A 23,906-nucleotide genomic window follows, 5' to 3' on the forward strand; every position below is an offset into this window, starting at 1 on the left:
GAAGAGTATCTAAAAAAATTACAGCAGCCTAAGTTCATCTATTATACCTGACATATTTTTATGTTTAAGCCTACCTGTGGAAAATGAGGTTTGCCTTGTTTGTGCATATTTAGAAAGCAATATTACACTGATTAAATATGCTTAGCAAAAATGTAAAGTACACAAAAGCCACAGTTATAGTATAAATTGTAGCTGAAAATAGAATTTAAAGGCTATTTCAGTGCAGAACTGATGTAACCGCCTTTCTGTTGCAGATCAAAAATTAATTAAAAATAAGCTGAATATCGCAACATGAGACTACTTTTTTTTATGTAGATGTTTACATGGCTTGCAAAAGAAGTCTAAAGATTTTGAATTTTCTTCTTTTCAGTATTTACAACAATACTCTTGGTATCAGATCAAAGAACATACAGTTATTATTTAAAAGTTCAAGGTATTTTAGCCTGTATAACAAGGGGAAAAGCGTTTTCCTTCTGAACTTTATATTAATTTGGCAGTAAAAAGTATATGTTTGAGTTTTTCATCTATGCTGAATGATTCCATAGATTACGAGTGAATAGACCTAATTTTCTTTAAATAAAAAATACTAATTTTCTACTAGACCCAACAATAGTAATAACTACAATTGCTTAAAAAATAAGGTGTACAGATTGGAACACACCTGTCATTTTTTAAATATGGGGTTTATAAAGATTTAAAATTATATAATTTCAAATTATTATCTGCCACACCATCCAAGTATATATTTAAATACACAGTCAATTAAAAAAACCCCTAATTTCACTGTCCTGGAATCACACAGATCATTATCCAATTGTGAAAACAAATAACTCTGAACTTCTCCTAAACAAAAAATTTAGGACTAGGAAAAATTATTCCTACTAAACAACTCCCAATTGCAATGCAAAAAGAATAATCCCAGCATGCAAGAATCCATCTTAGCATCTTATTATTTCACTATAATATTACATACCTAAACGACCTTTGATTTGAATCATATTTTAAGTACATTTCTAGAAATATCTATAAAATATCTGTTATTCTTTTACCTATGGTCCAGGCCATAGGAGACACTGGAGACAGAAAATGTTCACAAACACCCAGGTGGTTTGAACAAAACTCACAAGATCCACCTGCAATCTGCTTGCCAGAGAAATGGATAATATGAGGTCATGAGTAAATTTTATGCTGTTAATTTACAAATCTCTGCCGTGCCTATAAAAAGCAGCATTAGCCTTATCAACTTCAAAGTTTCATGACAGTTTCTGCTACAGCCATACAAATGCACTTTATGAGCAAGCAACTAGAGCAATTTCCTCGGGCTGCTTTGCATCTTCTGCTTCCCTGTTCATTTAATTTCTTCTTAAATGAAAAGGAAACAGAGGAGATTTGTCCCTGCTAAAGGACAGCAGAGCACAGAGGAGTTGGACTATTTTAAGAACTAAAACGTGCCTGAAACATGGGTCCTCTGCCACTCACTTATGCTACTTGCTCACCAAATATTCCAGAAATTAGCTTATTGCTGTGCTGAACTGCAGCATGTGGTAGAACCTCTCAAACTTGATGGTATGCAAATGCTGGGGTAATTATCAGAAAAGTGTGAAAGAGGAGAAGGATTTCCTAAAGGTCTAGTCTCTTTCTTCAAAGCTTTAATTTCAACCATGCCAGTCTGAAGTTTACACAGAATCTAAATACATCTGAAAGACTTTATTCTGGAATAATTGGGATGTAATTTCAATCAGGGACTAAAAATTTAATAACTATTTTACAGAGGTAAAAGCAAAGCGATGAAGTCATTAGTGTTCTAGTCAGGCTTCCTAGGAATGCATTAAGTTAAAAATCTTTTGAGAACTGCTGAAAAGAAAGAATAGGGTGAGGTAGAAAAGATTAAGTAGCAGCTCATTCTGAGAAAGAGGAGCTGATGCATCAGTGGACACTGGCAAGGTCTGTGTGCTGCTATCTCAAATTCTCTGGAAGCGGAGCAGGGCACGTGATTACATGGCTTTGTGTTAAACTGGAAACCTCATCTTACTTTTCAGTCTTCAGATTTCACAGTATTGATCTCATTAAGCCAGTGTTTTCACCTTGTAATTGCAGAAAATGTAGTTGCTCTGCAAAAGCTGTGGATTAATGTTGCAAATGAATAATGAGCACTTAATAATTGCTGCAGAACTACATTTAACTGTACATCTAAACTGAATTGAGTGGTCAAATGCAGTGGTAGCACAGTTGACTGAAGTGATAAAAACAGGTCCTTAAGAGTAAACTTTGCAAGATTTTAGGTAGAAATATAGAAACTATTGCTGCTTATTTCTAAAGGTAGAGAAGATTTCACTGTCATCAAAAGTTCTAACCAATTAAATAAAAAGGAAAACAAATGAACCTGATAGTCCTTCAGGTTAGATTTTTCTATGTAATTGTTGCCATCAAAATACAGCTGATGTGTTACTTTTATATATCAGATCAAGGACATGTGCTGAGTATCATACAACAATTTGCCTCAGACAAAAAAACATTACAATCATCAATGCAGCTATAAATAAATGAAATACAAGAAATTTAATATTTCATAAAAAATTTGCAGCATTCTTCTATGCTTGCAATATAGCACAAATTGAGCAATTTTGGAAAAAATTAAGCAAGACAAGAGACATCTTTTCTACTTAATGGCAGGATCTAAGAAAGAAAACTATGAAAGCAAACTTCCTAATTGCTATAAATGTCAGACAAAAATAGAAAGCAAAGTGTCAAATGATCTTTGCCATTTGTTCAGACAATAAAAAAGAGAACAAAAACGAAAAACTCTTTGAGCATAATCTGAACCAATGTCCTCCATGTGATCACAATTTTATTTTAATGTTGAACAAAGTATAAGAGTAAAAGATGGGGGAAGTTCAAAAATACACTGTGCTATCATATTTTTACAGCTGATTAACTGAAAGGGAAAGATTGAAATTTCAGCTTTTCAGTAACAGCCTGATGTCACTTCAAGCAAGACTGTGCCTCTATATTTGTCTCTGACTACCCTAATCTGTGTATTTGCAGTGAACATAAGGAAGACTTTGATCAAAACACAACATGCATTTTACACAACAAGGAAGTCTACAGAGCAGCACTACATTTACAAAAGCAATTGAAGGTGGTTTCAAAGGGAGTTGACAGATTAGAGGATGATGACACTGCTGCTGCAGTCTCAATGGAAATCTGGCTTGATCTAATTAACAACTACGAACTTGAACCACAAGAAGATAATTCAAACATGATTTAAAGAAGTTATATTACCTTTTTAACAGTGTAGCAATGGAGCCTTTCCCTTACTGATCACAAAACAAGCCACAGGTTCAGCACAGAACAAGAAATAAAAGACCTGATAGCCTCAATTTACCTCCAGCATTTGAAATTGAAGTCTGAGATCCAGCCCAAATATTTGACTACTGAAATAAAAAATATCTGCATATTCATATAGAAATGATAAAAAATGCTAAGAGTCCTAATCATGACAACTTAAGTGAATCAGTAAATCAAAATGGAAGGCTATTTTTAAGAGGTGTCTATGGGAATACGCATTACCATGTTCAAACAGAACAGAGGAAATGGAGCACAGAAGGCAGTACAACTTGCATATTTCATTTGACACATCTGTGCACAGGCATCAGAAACCTTCCAGGATATTCCCATCCCCTTTTTGTTCAGATTCCTCATCCTAGGAAAAAGGCACTGGGAGGAAAACTTCCAACCAATCCTGAACTCATTCAGGCTTTTAGTTTAAGCCAGTAGCAATGCCAGTGACTTATTTGTGCTGACATTTCCACAACTGTCAGTAGTAGGTGGCTGCTGCCCATACACAGCCTTTAGCACAGGACTTTCTGTGAATCTGAGCTCTCATGCACCTTTTGTAATAAAAATACTTTTATTGGCAGTTGGGGACATGATTTAGAGGTGGAATTGGCAGCACAAGGCTAATGGTTGAATTTAATGAACTTAAAAGTCTTTTTCAACCTAAATGGCTTTATGATTCTTGGTTGGTTCTTCTGTTTTCTCTGAATGTCAAGTGCTGTCACTAGCTTGTGCTTATATGCACCTGTATGCTCGCACACACGTGTATAATGACATATAATCATCCTGGCATGCAATCATTCTGACATTTTCCATTGGAGGGAACTACTATTAGGAACTATGGCAGGGATTTACTGCATTTACTGAAAAATACAGCAGCCTTTTGGAAAAATTCTCAGGGCTATCTGACCTTCTGAAAGACAAAGAGATACGGAATCTCCAAATAACTGAATTGTTTCATTCTCCTTGAAGTTATCTTTCTGCTTTTTAACGTTTGTTTACAGAATTTAAAAACCCCCAAACCTCTAATTGCAACCGGTAGTTTCTATTTCCTTTAAATATTATTAGATAGATACAATACTAGCAATAGCAAAGTGGCAATCACAACTCAACATTTCTTACAGCATTTTCCTCTCTCTGTATTAACACAGATATTTTTCCTCATTAGTCTACAGACCATGTTAGCATACATACCCCGAGATGCATATTTTTACCTTTGTGTCATGATTTTGTAGGCGTCTGGAAGGAAGCATTCTGTGTTCTCCATCTGGAAGGGGTCAGCATCACAGATCTTGTCGTCTGTCCGTCCGTAGTTGGCGCTCTCGATCATGATGACATCGCTGCCGGGACACCGCAGGTCGATGGAGTAGCCCTCGCAGGAGAGCTCCCTCCTCACCAGACCAAACGGGAGCGCTGCTCGGCTGAAACCTTGGCAAAAACACAAGGACAAAATGGGGCTGAGCCTAAAGGACACACTGAATGGGACCATTCTTTTTCTGCCACCTAAGCACCAACTCTTGTGTGCTGAAGGAAGTGCAACTTCAACAGTCTGACCTGGTACCATGTTAAGTGAGGCGTCTTTCATGGAACTGTCACATCCCTACACCATGGCTGCTGTGTCCTTAATCTGGGAAAAGAGGAAATTTCCTTTCACTGCTTCTAATCCTGGGCAGGGCAGAACAGTGGTGCCTGTCTGCATGGCTACACTGCACGTTCCAGTTTCCACCTCTTTTCTCTCTGCTTCTGTCTCCAGTCCTTGGGCACAGTCAGACAGGCTGTGTCTGGAAGCAGGAAGCGGCAGAGCAGGCAGGATTTGCAGAAGTGATTTTAAAAAAGAAAACAATACAACCACAAAAAAGCTGTAGCTCCAACTTCATTAGTCTTTTTTACTTTGTGTCTCCCTTTCTTCAGGAAGAGCTGGTTACTTTTGCTCAGCTATTTTGTGACCTCAGCATGGACATGATCCAAATATACATGCTGACACTTCACCTAGTTGAACTCCAGTGCTCCTTACTGTGTCTTTTACATAAACTTAACTACATACAGATAGGACTTTGAAACAAATACAGAAATTAGCACTACAAAAATCACAGATGTGTACTGCATTAAACCTCCCCATCTCTCACAAGAATAAGACATTAAATTTTAATTTTTAACGTGTTTTATTTCTGCTTAATAAAATTCCTAAAAATAAGTAACTTCTCCAATGAAGCAGAATAAAATACTTTAGAAGCAGAACAAGGTTCAGCTATTCATCCAGATGCTTAGTCTTTTAGAAACATTTTTTAATACAAAAGAATATATTACATCAGAATAAAACTATCTGCATACTACAGTTTCTTGTACACAGTTACTGATGGATTATTATTAAACAATATTTCTGTTTCTTACAAAATTGTGTGACTTTTGGAAAACAAGCCGGGCAATATGGCAGTGTTGGAAATCTATTTCTTTAAAATAGTAAATCCTGAATTTTCAGGAGAACTTCCTATTTTTTAAAAATGCCTTCATAATACAGTAACACAAGGCCATTAATATTTCTGTGCAGGCTCTTGGAGACCAGTTGTGACAGCAAAGAGAAATAGCTGCTAAGTAAGGAAAGTTGGAGCTCTGCGGTATTTTGAAAGCGAAGAAAATAAACTTTTCTTAAAAAGTATGATGCACTGGAAAAAGCAAGGAAGAAAGTACCTAAAAAAATCAAGAACAACTTGAGATAACCCCTTGATAGTAAATTCTCCCATGAACCAGAGGCTATCATTTTTTCTATTGAATTCTGTGTATTAAAACTCCTGCTATATACAGATGATAATCTGTTAAGACAGCAAAAGTTTTTTGTAATGATCATGCAAGTACAAGGATGTGGCTCCCTGGCATGAACTTGCCCAGCCCCAAGGAGAAGAGTTGGCCAGAGCCCAGTGGCCAGTGGCTCTTTTTATTTTGTGGAACCATATCCTACAGGAAACCAGTACTGTTACTGGGCCAGTATGCTTCAGTATTTGTTAATAAGGGAAGGAGTCAGTGCTGTGGAAAGCATCAAGTCCCACCTCAGATTCACTCCTGGCCCTCAGCGTGGCTGCACATACCATGAGCAGTAACAAACCCCATGATTTCAGGCTTGCTGAGGTGTCATGGGCTGAGAGCTGGACAGAGCTAAGACACAAATCCATCACATTAATGCCCTGCATGTTCCTCCCGTGCAGCAAATTAATACAATGAGGACAGAAGTCACTCACAGCTCAGGGAGGGGTACATGCAGAGTCCCCACCCCACCTGAATACAGCAACTCCTTTCATTAATTGCCATCACAACAGCCATGGTGGGACCAAATATAATGCTGCTAGCCACTGCCATTCCTACATCCTACTACTGCTGTCAAATCCAATGCCATCCCCAGGAAGCTCATCCCTCTTGCTGGCAGCAGTGGTGCCTCTATCTCCTGCACTCAGCCGGGATTCCATGGCCTGCAGCACCGCCACGGCCTGGCTGGGGGAGTCCACCCCTCTCAAACTTTCTGAATTTCCATCAGCAAGAAGGGGAACAGCCCCTACAGCTGTGTCCAAAGAGGTGTTTGTAGCAGGGCAGGAGGGAAGGGGCATGGGGTACAGGTGCTGAGGTGTCAGTGGCTTCACGTGCAGCAGCAGCTCAGGACAGTCATGGGGCCAGGGCTGACCAAGGCACACACAGCTCCCTGGGACCAGCACTGACCCCTGCTGTGGATCCTGCAGCACAAGCTCCACTTCTGCTAGGAAATACTCTGAATTCAAACACAAGACTTCTGCAGTTATGCTACAGAGAAATCAGCAGCCTGCAAATCTTACTGCATCATCTATGGCAACTGCTATAATGACTATGAATGTGTTTTATCCTGCAGTTTTTCCCCCTGCAGGCATCCGCAAGAAGTTCTGTATCAGGACAAACATTAAAAATATTAGAGCAAGGTTAGATCACTTTGCAGGCAACAGAGGACACACCTGAGATTGCAATGTAGGTGTTACATTGCAAAAGCAGCAAGAAATAAAGCAAAACAATGCAGTATGTGTTAGGTGGAAATGCTGCTCTGTGAAAGAAGAAATCTCTGTGGTGCAGAAAGAATTTTAACTAAATAAAATAAATAAATTCAAAGTCCACTAGCGGAGCTGCTATGATCTTTATGCTGAAGGTTTATTTGTAATTTTTTCCTATCACCAAAGAAAAAATAAGTATATCAACAAGCAAAGTGTAATTCAATCCATCTTGCAATCCTGACAATCGAAGAAAGAACTTGTGGGAGGCCCTGTAAGCGAAAAATCAATATTGCAGCTTTGTGCCGTGCAAATGTGAATACTGCCAAATAGCAGTGCTTAGGGTAAAATGAACTGTTTTGCTCCATTTTCTCCTCTCTGAACAAATGATTTTGAAACGACAGCTTTTTTTTTGGAGCTATAAAACGTCAAGCAATAACTCCCTGTGCTTTAGGCAAGTGATTGGAATAAATACCTCTTGGCAACAGGTGCAATGACTTAGGATTGAAATTCATTTACATTCAGGAGATAATTCCCGATAAACAGATGCACTGCCACGGGATGGAAGTGTGAACAACCGGCATCTGAATGCTTCAGCATCATTCCGGAGTTTTTTAGACCTAAGTATGTGGCTCTGTCAATAATTACTGTAGTCACCAGCAACTTTGGATCTCCAATGCAATTCCGCAGGAGTATTCCCAACACTGTATTTTCTTAGCCGAGCTGTATTAAACCTGCTGCTTGCCTTACCGAACCTCGAGCAAACCTACTTTGTTTGGCTGTCCTCCGGCAGCCGAAATCAACATTCCTCCTCTCCCTGCTAATTGCTTCGAGGCAAACTGTGCCCTGGATGACACCGCTCCTGCTGTCTGCCGCCCAAAATGCTCCCCATCGCAAAGGCTTTTGGTGCCTGGGCTGGGACTTCCAGCACAACCTAAACATTAACTCAAATAAGCGTCCATTACCCAATGCAGCATATGCTGTCTCTGATTCACTCATGCTTCAGTATATTAATCAGTGTTGTACGCCAATTTTTAATTTATTTTTTCTTTTTAATGGAAGAAGATTAACACCTAATGAGAAAAAAAAAAAAAACATTGTTTCTGTCCTGCTGACCGTTTTGATTATAGAAAAGCTTCCTGGCAAACATATGTTTCCTGCACATTTTATCTGCTCACAACTTAGTTGAGTGCAGGCTCTTTATTGAAAGGAGCAAATAAACTGCTTTTGTGAGATCGCTTTTCTAAGACAAAAAGATAGAGGGGATGTTTAGTGGCAATCTGCATTCTTTAATTCTTCATTGATCAATCCATATAAGAAAGACAAACTGAAAGGAAAAATCACAATCAGAATTTCTCCTCTGGTATTTTAGTCTATGGAATGAAAAGTACAAGTCCTGTACAAGAACCGTAATTCAGAATCATGTTTTGGAAATGTGATAAATTCAAATCTGGCTAAAAAAGTTTAATTTAAGTTTGCAAAGCCTTATTTACCATTCCACTGTCTTGGTTCCTTCAGAAAAATGATTTCTCCTTGCAAAGATAACCTAAATTTGTCAAAGCACAAAGAAAAGTTAATAATTCACAGCATCCTGCCCACTAGCATACTATGTTTTTGAGCTGTCAATAATAAGAGAGTGTGCTAAGTTTGGTAGATAAAAGCAAAAAGGCACCACCACATTTGAATGTTCATTGAATACACAGGGAAAACAGTGGAATGTAAACAGGCTAACATCAGTACTCGACATCAGAAGCAAGGAACCTTTGATTAAAACTTAAAGCACAGAGAAAGTCAACATGGAAGTATAAAATTATTTCAAAGAATGAAGATACTGGGAGAACTGAGAATCCAAAACAAATCTCTGCAGAAATAGCTATATATATCTCTGTGAGTAAGGAAATATTGCTTCTTGTGTTATTTGGCTGTAACAGAAAGGTCTTTTGAAAAGAGCACATCTTTTCAAACAGAATGTTTACAGTTGTCTCTTTCACAATCTCTTTTATTTTACCATATCATGCAACATGATGATTTAAGTTCTACACGAGATGAAGTGATGTGTCCTGGGCAGCATTTCAATAATATATGTTTAACAAATGTAAAGCCCAATGAAAACTGTGCCGAGAATCCTCTCCCTCTCCACTGAAGTGCACACACGCGCACACGGGAGGGTGCGCGAAGACAGCTGAACACACTTTGCCATCTGAAAATCATGCAAATGCTCAACATGGGTGCCTCAAAGCTTTTGTAATTCCTCAGACAAGTCTCAGCATCCTGCAATTTTCTAAAGAATCCCATGAACTCTGTCAAGGGAGACTTTTCTCCCAGTCTCTCAGTACTGTATATATTTCACACAGACAAGCATGTTATTTTGTTAAACAGCTTTTAAATTATCCAACCGTGGTCAACAGAACGCTACCAACTACTACAAAAGACAGAGGCAATATAAATGACAACTGTGCTTTCTCATTCTATCTTTGAAGGAAAAAGTCACTCTGGCAAGCATGTCTATTAAAAGATTACATTGGCACAGTAAGAGTGTCTGACAGTGCACAGGGGTCTGGAGTTCACAGCTCTCAGCTCCTCTTTCAGGGAAACCCAGCAGCCAGGCACAGCCAGCCTGTGCTGCAGCCCAGCACACAAAACCCCACTGTTCAGTCGGGGTCAAATTGTGCAGGAAGTGATCATTTCAAAAATACCCTCCCCTACAGCTGGATTCTCTACCATTTTATGTATATACTCCTTCTTGTCAATTAAGATGCTGAATGGAACAGACATCGGGAGAAAAGGGATTTTTTAGTAAAGGAAAAGTATTTTCTACTAAGAGACACCTCCCTCATTTTTTAAAACTCATTCATAAAAATGGGATTATCTCAAAACAAAGTTCATGAAAGTATCTCATTATTTGAACTTTAACAAAGAGGCACAGAGTCCTAAGGAGCAGACCTGACCATTTAAGTTACACTGAAGCCAGGCAACTTCTTCACTGAATAAATGAGCTATGAGGGGTGTTACTTACCACTGGTCTCTAGCATTCTGCTTCTCAGACATTTCATATTTCAATTGCATAACTAAAGTCTGGAAGCTTGTCTCTTACAAAATGGATATATGAATTCCTATTTATAAAAGCTTTTAGAAATATTAAGTAACTAGTGAAGGCTTTTGATAGTATTTTTTTACATTTATTTGAACATGATTTAGCCTTTTAAAAAATTAAAATTTTAAAAATCTTTGACAAGTTTGAATGTTTTTCATGATTCAGTGTGAGCAGCAAAATTAAAATGGCGTGTAATTTTCTGTAATTATATACTTAATATTCAGTATACATAAACATAAAGTACGTATGTCTGCTTAATGAGATTCAGGAGAGAAGCCAGAGTTACACCCTCTGACTCACACAAGGATTGGTCCTGCCTTCCAGGTTCACTGAAACTTATTACAATTTTCCTTCTATGTTTTCAGTCTCCATGCAATTCTCAAATACAACCCTGTGAGGCTCTGTTCAGCAAAAAAAAAAAAGTCAGGGCTTACCTACTTTCTGCACCTTGTTAAATGATTCAGCAAAACCTAAAGTGAGCAGCAGAATCTCAGCCTTTTAATCTAACAGCGTCAATCCTTCCTGTGTAGTGCTGGCAAGGATCTCATTTAAATTCTCCTAAACAGCTCTCACTCCTCATTCAGAAGGGCAAGAATGTGTCTCTCTGAGCCAGCAGAATTAAAGGGCTTTTTTTGATGGTGTTTTTGTTAGGGTTTGGGTGTGTGTGAGGAGAGTGTGTGCACTTTAATAGCAGCAGAGAACAGAGGGCAGGGATGAGTGCTACACTGACAGACCTGCAGAGCACAGTCCTTCAGTCACCTGGAACCAGAACAGGCAGACTGCAGCCATGCACACATCCCCACATCAGCCCAATATGTCTCGACCCAACTCTGAAGGAATTGCCACTGCTGGAAAAGAGATAGTTTGGTCTTCATGCCCATTTAATCCCTCACCTGCCTGCTGAGGCTGCCATTAGAGTGCTAATTAATGCTAAACTGTGAAAATGGGCTTCTACACTTTGAATCCAGCCACACTGAAACTGGAGAGAAACCACTAATTCCTTTAATGAAAGTCACCAAACCAGAGCCTGGTTCCTGGCAGCATTTTAGCAGTGCCTACATATGGCAGATGGAAACCATGTGATCTAAACATGAAAGTCTAAATATCTAATGTAAAAATACATGTTCTTCAGTTGTCACTTAGCACCACATTGTATTCTCATATGCACACACCTTTCCCATCCCTTTCAGTGAAGCTGTATGCATGAGAGCAAAACTTTGCCCTCTTGATCTAAAATTATCCCAGTTTAAAACAGTATTCATCTGCCAATGATATTTCTTTTCTTTTGCCAGCCAGATGTCTGTTCTCAGGCTGTAAGAATCTCCTTCCTTTTTTCCTTCACATCATATACATTTGATCCTCTGCCAGCTCACAACAAACACTCTACCCTTTTCTTTCTTGCCATTTAAATACACTACATCTTCAAAATTTCTCTAGGCAAGTAAGTCCCATGGTCTTTGTAAACCCGCCCTGCTGAAGGTTATCTCCAGTTTACCTACTGTGAACTCTCTGAGCACACCACCTGTCAGGAAGGAGAAGGTTCTGAATCAGAAACAACCTCTTAAAAAGGGAGGTAAGACACACAAAGGCTGATGTGTCAGAAATGTTGTTTCAACAGGATTTCCCGCTGAATTATTTCCTCTGCACAGGATACTGGTAGAAGAATAAAAATAAATATGCTTTTATTTTCTATAAAAGTGTATCTTGACAACAATTTATATTTCCAGTTATCGCAATCATTTTTTGATTGGAAACCATGTGTTAGGGAGGGGCAGAGGAAGAGGAAGAAAGGGGAATTTCCATCAGCAGTATTCAGAGTGGCCAGCTGACAAAAGAACTATTTTCTTCCCATCCTTAAGAAACCCAAAGCCTTGTCACCTCAGAGGCTGATAGAAGCCATGCAGAGATGTATCATTTCCTTGGAAATATGTGCATTGGTGAAAGCCAAATCACCCCAGCAGGTGATATGCTGGGGGCTAATAATAACCCTTAGTGTCCTGTGTACATCACCTTAGCAGGCTATACCCTAACCTATGTAAGAAAGTCAAACATTTAATCTCACTAAGATACCTGACAATTCAGGCTCATTTTAAGTAAGATTTAATTCTACAGTAGCCAGAGTTTAAAATGCCAAATACAGCCCTAGTGCTACAAAAATAATATATTTAATTATTATACAATTACTACCACATGGCAATATTTGAGATCACAACTGCAAACTTAAAAATGGGACATCTTGTTTACAAACAAAATTACATATACATTAGAAATGGAATCAAGAAACAATATAAGAGTTCATATACTCTCCTTTGTTTCAGTAAAATGATGGGGTGGAGTCAATGGTGACAGTATAATTTATAGTGGAAAAGTTATGTGGTTAATTTTAATGATGGCAAGCTGCTTAAAGAGTGCTTATGAGCATGGAAATAGCACAGCAACCCCCTTCTTGTAAGTATAGCTTCAGAAACACTTCAGAGGACACAGGGGTAGAAAGTAGAACCCTTGGAAACATAAAGGCAAGGATCCTGCAAATGAAATCAAAATATACAGTCATACCTTTTGAAAACAAGAAGAGCCATGTGATGAATGTACTTTAAGGTAAATGTGCCATCACTTTAAATGTTCCCATAAGTGGATACAAGAGCAGCATGCAATCTTGGAAAATACCTGTCAGAGTGAAAGGCTTTCTTCCTGACCTTACCTTCTGTGAAATATTTGTGGATCTTTAAAACACCATTATGGAGAGGAGAGGGATGTACCACATAGTTTGTACAATGTACTTAAGGTTCTGGCACATTCTGTGAATCATTAAATAATTCTACATACATACTTAAGAGAATGCTCTGAATAATAAATTGCATAAAGAAAGGAAAACTATTTCCTTTTTTGTAAACAAGTAGGCAATTAAAACTCCTATGGAATATATGCAGTTCTGACCAGCTCCTTGGGCAGCAGGGAGTAAGAATAGCAACACAGGTACCATTTCCAGAGTAAATAAATGGAACAGGCACCTTTTCCACCTGTCAAACTGCTGTTAATCACCTGTAAAGGAGCTGCATATCCATATGCCTCATTGCAAACATGAAAGACAAGGGAAATAAAGGGACAGGATAATTAAATTCCACCAGGACTCAAATTCAGGGCTTCTGAGTTTGAATTCTGGATTTCAGTCCTGGAATTTGTGTCTTCCTCACCAACTTTCACAATGTGTATGGCAAGAATGCTCTCAGCTTTCAGAGAACCAGCTAATGAAGGTTCATATGAAATGAATGAAAAATCAGGATCCCTGAAATCTCTGAGTACTAAGATAGTAACTGAGCAATTTTCCATTATCGTGTGTAAGAGTTCCATATTTAATACTATTTATATTAGAAAGTAACAAGAGGCATGAATAGGCACTGTAGCACAACACAAAAAGGAAAACTTTGCATTTGCTGATTACTTCAATTTAGAAGCACACATCTAATAGCTGAAAGACTGTGTTTCTAAAGCTCTGCATTGATCTTAATGCAACCCATAATGAAGGCAAGGGCTAGGAAAGCTCTGCACCACACCCAGGAAAGAAATAACTCTTAGGTGCTCAAATATAAACTCAAAACCAGCAAGATAGAAGTGCTGCACCATTACTACTGATGTGAAAGGTAATTTTCTCAGTAATTAATCTGCACGGTGCTTCACTATCCCAGGTCAGAGTTATCTTTTTAAAAACTCTTTCCTCACATATTTAAAGCGAGTATCTCAGGAGACAGCTGTGAAGTAGAGAAGATCTGACTGCTCCACTTTTTTTCCACACCACCTAAACCAAGGCTTTGTTACCGAGAGCACGGTGCTCTCCTGATCCATTACTGAGGTGTACAAACAGGCAGTCCTGGCAGGGAGAGGGCAGGGATGGATCCTGGCAGGGAGAGGGCAGGGATGGATCCTGGCAGGCAGAGGGGAGGGATGGATCCTGGCAGGGAGAGGGCAGGGATGGATCCTGGCAGGCAGAGGGGAGGGATGGATCCTGGCAGGGAGAGGGCAGGGATGGATCCTGACAGGGATGGATCCTGGCAGGGATGGATCCTGGCAGGCAGAGGGCAGGGATGGCTCCAGAGCCCGCTGCAGGGCCAGGGCAGCACTCAGTGTCCAGAGCTCTGCACACCCAGGGCACTCTGCTCTGCACTGCCCACCTCTCAGCCCTGCCGCTGCCTTCTGCAGCGCTGAGTGTTCTTAATCAAGGTAATTTCCATATCGAGCTCAGAGCATGATCAAAGTGGCCATTATGGCAGCGTAATTGAGGAGGGAATTGTTAATCTGCTGGGGATGCCAAGGAGGGAAGGAGAAGGTTAGGGGTGTCCAAAGGCGGCAGGAATGAGCAGGTGTTAGGGTAACTATTTAAATTAGGCATCCTGACACAATCATTTATAACAGGGCTTTAGACTCCCTGGAAGGCACTACAGCTGGATATCCTATCTATTCTACTCAGTAAGCAAATAGCATTTCTTTTGGTCCAAACAGTGACGTTAGTAAGTCTGCAGTACTGCAAAGTGAGCTGCATTTAATTAAACTATTCTCGGCAACTTAAACAATGCCATAGTACTACTGCAGTGCCTTTTCTATTTCTGCCACTGCTGAATTTGACCTCCAAATCTTTGCTGGGATTCAGCAATGTGTGGCCCACTTTAAATATACAATAAAGGCAATGTTTGAGCTCCAAAATCAAAAGGAACCCTACTTTGCACAACGGTTTTCACATACACAAGCCTCTAGAAGACTGAGAGGGTACTTCATGAATCAAATGCGAAATACAGAAATAGTATTATCTCCCACTGAATTGCTGTCATCTCTGAAGGATGTGTTGAGCTCCAACATTATACAACTCTTCATAGTAGCAATTTTGTAATATTTTATCTACTTGAAAATAATAGGGAATTTTAGGTAAGCAGAATCTTAATTACCTCAATTAAGTTCTCATCCTGCATCACTAATATCATTGGGAGCTTTGTCATTAACCTCAGTGAGTGCAGGACAGATTCTTTAGAATTTAACCTGGATACTCAATATTCTTGTTCTAATGAAAAATGCATTAATGAGCTTCTTTAGACTACTCAATTTTAAAGAAGCATCTTCCCTCAGCAGCCAGCCTCCCTCAACAGCCTAATGGGGCACTGGTGCATGAGTGAGCCAGAACTTGACACAAAGAGTGTTTAGGTCACTCTAAGTCTTTTTATTGACTCAGTGAGCTTCATGTTCAGCCCACCACGGGAAGAGCAACACCTATTGACTCACTTCAGGAACTCCCTGAGGTGGAGATGCTAAAACGTGTATACACTTTTGAAATTAAAACTGGAGTGGTACGGCTGAAAGACTTTATGCAGTGAAATAAACACTATTAAACCAAGAAGTCCTCCCTATAATTAAAAAATGACACAAGTTTTCTACACAGTCTGCACAGAGGATCCTCAATGCATTTCAAACACTACCTTTTTTCCAGTCATCTACTGGGACACATTATGGGAAAACCAGTGATCTTCTGTGACCTTCATTTTATTTTATTAAATGCAGCAGACTCCTCATGCTGAATACGAAATAAAAAATATGCAACCCAGGAAAGCACTTTGAGAAAAAATGCCCTTTGGAAGACCCAATTTCAATCTTGATGTATAATGATACAAATTTGCCAGTGACATTTGAATAAAAATCTCTATTATTTATATTATTGTGTTCAGACTTCTATTCTGAATTACTAAATTTAGAACGGGCATTGAAGATCACTCTTCAGTCAATGCTTTATAAACATGGGAAATACATATTAGAAATACATCTCAAGTTAGAATAGACTAGTTGTACTCCCCAACTTTAACCACAATTTAGGAGATATTTTCCTTTTCAAATAGCTATCCAACTGGTAGTAGAAAAAGCTCCCAAGTATCAAAATACTCTTTGTTTACACAGCAGTGGCTGATGTATTGCTAATAAAGCCTTCAAGGAGAAAATAATGTGAATCGCCCGAGCAAGGGATACTGACACCAGCAGATATTTTATCTTTCCCATAGCTCTAAGGACAATTGAAAAGTATCACTTGTTGCAGTCCCTTGAAAAACTGGGTGGGGGAGAAGGTTAAGAGGTCTAGTATTCCAGCTAGTAAGTGCAGATTAACAAGTCACCACCCACCATAACATCCACTGAGTTTCAGTTATCTGCTGTCTGAGTAACCTGGCCAATATTCCAAATGCTAAACATGGAGCCAAATTTGTAGCTGGTTTAGAGCCACATCAAGGTGGGAGAGGTGTAGCGGTCGTAGCAATAATGTGGGGGTATTAAAATTTGGAAGGGAGGGGACTTATGGAAATCCTTCTCCCTAATTAAATCAGAGAATGAGAGTTTGAAGTGGTAAATAATAAATCACAAAGAATCCTCAATCTGGTTGTCAAGGAAACCAGTATGCCTCTGCCATAATTGCTGTGAGCCCAATCTTGCCCTTTTTGACATCAAGCCTTATCATGCATTCTGGTCAGAGACTGAGAAAGTGGCTTTTCCATTCCTCTCAGGCAGAGCTGGGGCTCGTCTCGGCGCCATCCGTCCCCGCCTGCAGACAGCGATGGGCATGGACCACTGAGCTCCAGCACAGCCCCATCAGCTCCTCACTGAGACACGGGACAGCCACTCCCAGCCAGCCAGACACTGCTCTGCAACGCCACAGCAGCTGTGTTTACTAGGAAAGCATTCCTAATTTACTGGTGCTAACATCTGCAGCCTGGTTATCACACAGCCTGTCACCAGTCCCAGGTATTTCCAGCTCCCTTGTGCTCCTACTCCCTTAAGCACTTCTGGAAGCAGGAATCAGCCATTTGTTTCACTCATGGACATGCAAGATGCTTATGAAAAAGATGAAGAGGGAAAGGGAAGTACAAGACAAATACGCTTTTAAAAGCACAACAAAATAGATTAAAAACTGACTCCATGCCAAGTCATTCAGATAGCTCAATGCATCATTGTCTTCTTCCTCTGCGATGATAATTACCTTCTATAAACATATCCAAACTTGTTTTTTCCTTCTGTTTCTGGTGTAATCACACATGGCCACTGGATAAGCACCAAACTTTGAGCATAAGCAATTCTCAGTGCTTCAACATCAGGAAGGCCAAAAAAGGAGGGTAACTATATTAGTGTCTCTATCTCATCCTTCAAGAAATCCTGAAGCAGATTTTAGAGGAAGTATCTTCAAAGTAAGGAAATAGGAGGAACAACAGGCAAGTACATTATGTTCCCAGCTGACTTTAAGGAAAAGAAAATCTAGAGACACAGGGAAGAATTGTGAGAATGAAAAAAAACCCCACATAAACTCCTTTTAAGAACTACAGAGAAAAAAAGACTACCAGAAAAATTTCCTGTAGATTCTTTGAATCTTCTGCAACTAGTAGACTGGTTCCTTGCTGTTTTACTAATGGATAAATTTTCTTTTCATTCCTAATCTGTTCCGAGCAACAACCACTAAAACCATTTCCTTTAATATATTTTTATAAATTTAATGTTAACAAAACATGCTAAAAGTAGTAAGACTGATACACCCTTGTGATTTTCATCCTTTGCTGTACACCATTCTAATGATCTCCATTTCTTTCAGTATATAAGAATATAAAAGATTCAGCTGAGGATCCAAATTTCAATGGGACTGAGGATGCTCACTGCATAATTCCAAAACTTCATCTTGACACCATATTTGGGTAAAGGTAATTTACTAATTTATATTAAACCATTTTTACTGAAAGGGGTGTGCTAACAGCATTTTCGTCTGTCTGCTCAGCTACTACTCAGAGATGGCTATTTAGTCTTATTGACTCTAGCAACCGGCAGCTTTTTTTTGTTAAGTTGGTAGATAAACCAAACATCTCATCAAAACATATGGTGTGACACAATTTTGCTGCTGTAATATTCAACTATTCAAACATTAACTAAGCACATTGGTAAAATCCTTTGTTCAACAGATCTGTAGACATGCAGTGCATAAAAAGCAACAAATGTTTGTTCCACAGCAGGCTCAATAGAAGCAAACTAAACTCTCCTCCAAACCAATCCAAATCCCTTCCATATTCTTCTTCCAAGGAAATATAATGCTGGTGTTTGGTAGCTAAGAGAGCTTGAATTCAACTCTGAACTTTGTTCCAAAACAATTCATAGTTGTAAAGTATCATGAGATAATTCAGGCTGAAGTGGATTCCTGCCTCTTATATACTCAAAATAGTCTTTAATCCAAATGCTTCTTACAGCTATAAAACTTCAATCACATATAGGAAGAATTATTCCTACATAATTTAAGAACTGAAGCCCCTCTAGTTGTCATCCCAGTTAAAAAGGTACAATTATGGATTAGTTACAACTAATTACAGAAATGCACATTACTCTCTGTATGACTGTATATGCCCCTAAAACTTGATTGCCTTACCAGAAAAAAACAAAAAGATAATAAAAGTTTCCATCAGAAAAGATAACACAGAAGTAAATGATTGAGCCATTTGAGTATAAATACATTCATTTGCAAAATACACATGTACATCCATCAGAAGAAAAACAGGCCTATAGCTGATTTACAGATAATTTACTATGGCACACTGTTACTACTATTTCACTCTTATTTGAAAAATTAGTCTGGATTCCTGAGCACAATGACAGGAACCAGTTTATTTTTATGTCTCTTGCTAAATTTCAGTGATCTTGAACCTTTAGGGCTAAATATCTCTGTGACAATCTGTTTTTATCATCCAAGAGTTTCACATACTTCAAGATTCAAAGAATGGTGTCACTGGCTTTCCCAGTGACACATCATGCTGGAAAAGGAGTTCAATATTACCCAGGACCTGCTCCATCATAATCCACTGTGAAAAAAATACCTCTGTTTCTTCTGTTGGTAGGAAGCCATAATAAGCTGATATTTCTCCTCTGAACAATCTTCCAGGTGGCCAATTTGATTTGTCAATTCTTTAGAATTTTTATGTCCTTTGAGCAGTATTCTATCCACTATCTTTTGTCTTCACCTTTTTGCTTAGACTCCTGCAATTTTGAACAAAAGCTTTCAAACCTCTTATCCTCTATAACACTAAATTCTGGACTTCAGTAAGCTTTGCTATTATGTGGGGAGTTTTCGCAGAGCATGACTGGCTCTCCTTCTGAATCCAGCCTGCTACTCACACCGCATGAACTGGAGCACAGGCAGCCTGTCCTGTAGCTGTGGGAGCGAGGGCATCCCACTTCTGGCTGTGCCAGCCTGCAGCAGGCAGCAGTGGGGTGCTGCTCCTGTGCTTGTGCAGACTTCAGCTCGCTGCCAGCCTTCAAACCACCCAAGAGCTGTGCTGCAGGGCTGAGCACTGCCTGCTGGGCACTGCCTGCTTGCGGAGGTTGGGCGTGGTACCACTAAGCTGGAGATAAGCAGTTTCTGAACAATTCTGAACTCAAATGCAATCTGAATACATGCCTGTATAGCTGAAACAGCCACAATTGTCCCCTGCTGTAGTTATGAAAAATGGTTATTAGTTCTAATAGGCCTAAGCTACTTTTATAGAAATTCTATCTCCAGGCTTCATCACCTACCTAAACATCCTCTTTTTGCCATTACCAGACATTCCTCTATTAAGAAATACAGGCAATGCATCCTGCATTTCCTCACAGAATGCCAACCATATTAGCAAAAAGGACTGGAACCAAAACAGGAATAAAAAATTAAAGGCACTCTGAAACAAACTAGTCATGATGCTTATTTATAGGCGACTTATTTATAGGCCTCTTTCTGGGAGAGCAAGACCAGACTGAAACTCCAAAACAGCTCACCATAGTATCCCCTTTGTGAAAGTCACAAAACATTAACTCGAGGAAAAAGCTCTGCGTGCAGGGCACTGTTCCACTGACCCTTTTCTTTCTTTCACTGGTCCTGGTCCTTCTCCTTCCAGGTACCTGACAGGATTAGATACAGTTCACAATCTCCAGTTGAAAACAAAAATTGTCTTAGTATCAGATTCAATATAAAAACATCCTAGCTGCAGAGGACTGATAATTTTAAAGGCTACTATGGCCAATGATTTTGAAAGACAAAGCATTTCTTATGACAATCCTACAGATTTATAAATCAGAAACCCTTCAATTTTTAAAGTTCTGTTTTAGGCACTTCCTGTTAGCCCTTGGACACCAAGGCTGCAACAGCCACAGGAGATGGCATATCAGAAGACAAAACAAGGGGTATCTCACCTCAGTAGCTAGTGAGAAGCTTTATGAGGCTTTCCCATCATCTTCCTTCACCTGTATAGCAATAAACCAGCCAGCGGAGCAGACAAAGGAGATAAATTTGTGCAAGCCTTGCTCGGGAGGGCTGCTGGAACTAGGACACCGAAGAATATCAGAGGGGAGGCAGTTTTACCAAGAAAAAACAAGTTTGGCACTAATATGAAATACCTGACAGTTTGGAGTCTAAAACTTGATCAGTTCTGAAGGTTTGTGCTTTATGAAAAGTAACCACTAAGACACCTGCAGAATAATTCAATGAACTGGAATCTTAGCTTCTTTTCTTTTTCTGAAAATACCACATTTTTCTTAGGTCTGCCAACAGTTTGAACAAGTAGCCTTAGAAAGGTGTGACTTGGTAAACAAACATACAAAAAATTAACTTGTGAATTATAAGTACTTGAAATAGAATCTGCTGTGCCCACAATTCATATTAACATGGTAAGCTCTTATAGAATGCCTTTTCAAGGAAAGAAATATATTCCTTGTGTGTTCAAGTATAGAGCCATAAACCATATGAGACCCTATTTATTTCAAATTTCCCATGATGCCATTTACTCCAGCTTTTAACCTTTTATGTGACATTGAGCTATTTTACAATCATAAAATAGTAGGGAAAAACGACCTGTTAATTTGAAAGGGACACATTACAACATCTCTCCCCGGCGCTATAATATTTTAATTTCTTTTTTCCAAGGGAAACCAGTTGGAAAGTGACCATCTGCTAGTCTCTTAGCACTATTCAAGCAAAGCAATGCACAAAATGTCCTCCTTTCCCAGAAAGAGTAGGACCATTAACTGAAAGGAATTTAGGATATTGTCATGTGAGTTTAACAGATTGATTAACAACAAAATTCAATCTCCATTTCTTAAATTATTGTTAAATATACTGACTATAAGATGATGATATAAAACTGCTGCACACTGTATGACATCTAGAGCAGTATAAGAAATCGGAACCTTTCCAAGAAATAAATCAGTATTATCAAATTTCCTATGCCAATAGTGTTCTTCTATTTTGAGTGTTAAACTAAATGCAAGCACACTTTACAACTACAGTTCTATTTCTCACTTCAAAATACACAATGTGCTTTGGACACTGGGTAAGTTTTCAGTATCACTCAAGGTTTTGAATATTTCAAAACAGTTGATAACGGCAGTGAAAGAGGAAACTCGACAAGCTCTCCATGCTGATAAATATAGAACTTTTTGGATGAGTAGAGCTCAATGGAGCCGTAATCTTGGCTGGCACCTGTACATGATACTATAACACATACAGCTAGAACTGCAAGTTTGTGAGAATAAATTAAATTAAATTCGCATTCATGTTAGCACTTTAAAAGATGTTGTCAGTACAACTTTGTATGCATGCAAGCCACTGCACTTTTGAAAGTTTTACCCTTAATGTTTAGAATTCAAGCACAGTGTCTCTAAGGGTTAGGAGATACACTGGCTGCATCTTAGTTGGCCTTTATCCACATTATTCACATCTGCACCTCCTCAACATGCCTAACTAAACTGCAAATTAGGCCGAAAATAAAGTAACTACATTTCAAATTGTTAAATTGTAAACGAGTTTATCGTATCTGAATTGTGAAATATAGCAGATGTCAAACGCCCTTACCAAAATGTACTCTACAGTTGCCTTAAATCTGCACTATATTTTACTTTAAAAGCATTTTTTCTCTTGTTCCTCCTCCTAGTCTCTCTCTCCCTATGAAAAAACAATCAAGCAATTCAGGAATTTATACCAGTAGCAAAATACTTGCTAAATATAAAAGACAGTTTCTCGCTGTTTTATGGAATAAATAGATCTTTTTGATCAGCAATTAATGACATAGTAGTCATATCCATTTGCCCAATAAATGTGCGAGTCTTACTGCTTTCCTTATTTTTATTTATAAATTTCATAATGGCAGTAAGGCACTTTAAACTGTATTTCTCAGGGAATACTGCACTTTGGGGACTGTTAAAAGTCACTTTGCCTTCAGCCTTTATCACCCTACGTGAGGTACAATAAGCACTGAGAAATGTGCTGCCTATTGTGTGCCTTGTTATAAAGTTTAGGTCCAGCAATTCTCCTGTCCTTTCAGTTTGAATTTCCTTTCTTCCCTTCCCCAAGCCTTTCTCAGACATGTTCTTAGCCAGTCTAACTGATTCATCCTAATTTTAGATGACAGACTGAGTTGAGCAGTACAGGCTCAAGTTATGCAACAGGCTAATTCACATGGCTAAAACCTTACCTACTGCTTATTCCATTCAGCTGTGGCTAGGGAGTACTGCTCACTCATATGTTAGACTCTGGGCCTTTCCCCTAAAATATTTCACTATTCCATAAGAAATTTCCTGTGCTCTTTTTCAGTGTCCAGTTTCCAGTAGCCACACATTGCCAGGCTTCAATTGAGTCAAACAGACCTTGCTCACAATGTTTCTCAGGATCCAGAGCACACTTAATAGAAATTCAATGAAGGTTGTACATCATTTATGGAATCTCTTTACCCTGAGGAAAGACAATCTAGTGGTATTTTGCAAGGTACAGAGAAGAGTTCTAGTCAAGCAGTAAACTACAAAATCTATTCAGAAGACAGTGATCCTCTAAACTTGCTAGGATGTCATGCAGATGTTCAAAAGCCACATTATCTGCAATTGCCTTGGTTCTTGGATTGGCTGAATCAGACAAGAGAAGGCCAAGGCTACAAACTTGCTGTGAAGATACAATTGTTAATTCTCTACGTGGCTCTAATACTCACACAAAAAGCCAAGCATGCACATAAATATGCATTTATTTGCTGTTATGTTAATTTTGTTAAAAACCATCAGTAGTTGATAAGCTGAATAATGTGTGCAATTTTGAAAGGCTTTGCAAACATAGATGTCTGACTTGACCTTATGACTATTTTCTCCTTCAGGCAAACCAATATTATAACCAGAACAACACGAGAGGATGAACATTGTTGGGGAGTTGCTCACTGTGCCTGTCATACCCCGTTAATGCAACTTTGATTTGCCTTTGTTCTGACAGTAGCAAACAGCTGCTTGTAAATGAGCCACAGTCCCTGGGCTGCCTCCCATTATTCCACACTTTTGTTTGACAAGGTCACTTGCTGTGGGGATTTTGGGGAGAAAGAGTGTGCAGCCTATGGAATTAGAGTTAAACCACAGGCAACCCAGCTTGAATGCTCTTATTATATTTTTTTTCATAGCACCAGCAAAGCAAAAATAAC

General features: G+C 38.9%; 1 protein-coding gene across 10 annotated transcripts in view; it reads right to left on the reverse strand.

Moving 5' to 3' along the window:
- ADGRL2 (adhesion G protein-coupled receptor L2) overlaps positions 1-23,906 on the reverse strand; it is a 387,559-nt gene that overhangs the window by 67,053 nt on the left and 296,600 nt on the right. For all 10 annotated transcript variants that reach the window (XM_063165828.1, XM_063165833.1, XM_063165835.1 and 7 more), the window contains one exon: positions 4,551-4,764. In XM_063165828.1, coding sequence (XP_063021898.1) covers positions 4,551-4,764 — 214 coding nt within the window. The remainder of the gene's footprint in view (positions 1-4,550; positions 4,765-23,906) is intronic.

Source organism: Melospiza melodia, chromosome 11 (genome assembly GCF_035770615.1).
Source record: "Melospiza melodia melodia isolate bMelMel2 chromosome 11, bMelMel2.pri, whole genome shotgun sequence".
In the NCBI taxonomy this organism is placed as follows: domain Eukaryota; kingdom Metazoa; phylum Chordata; class Aves; order Passeriformes; family Passerellidae; genus Melospiza; species Melospiza melodia.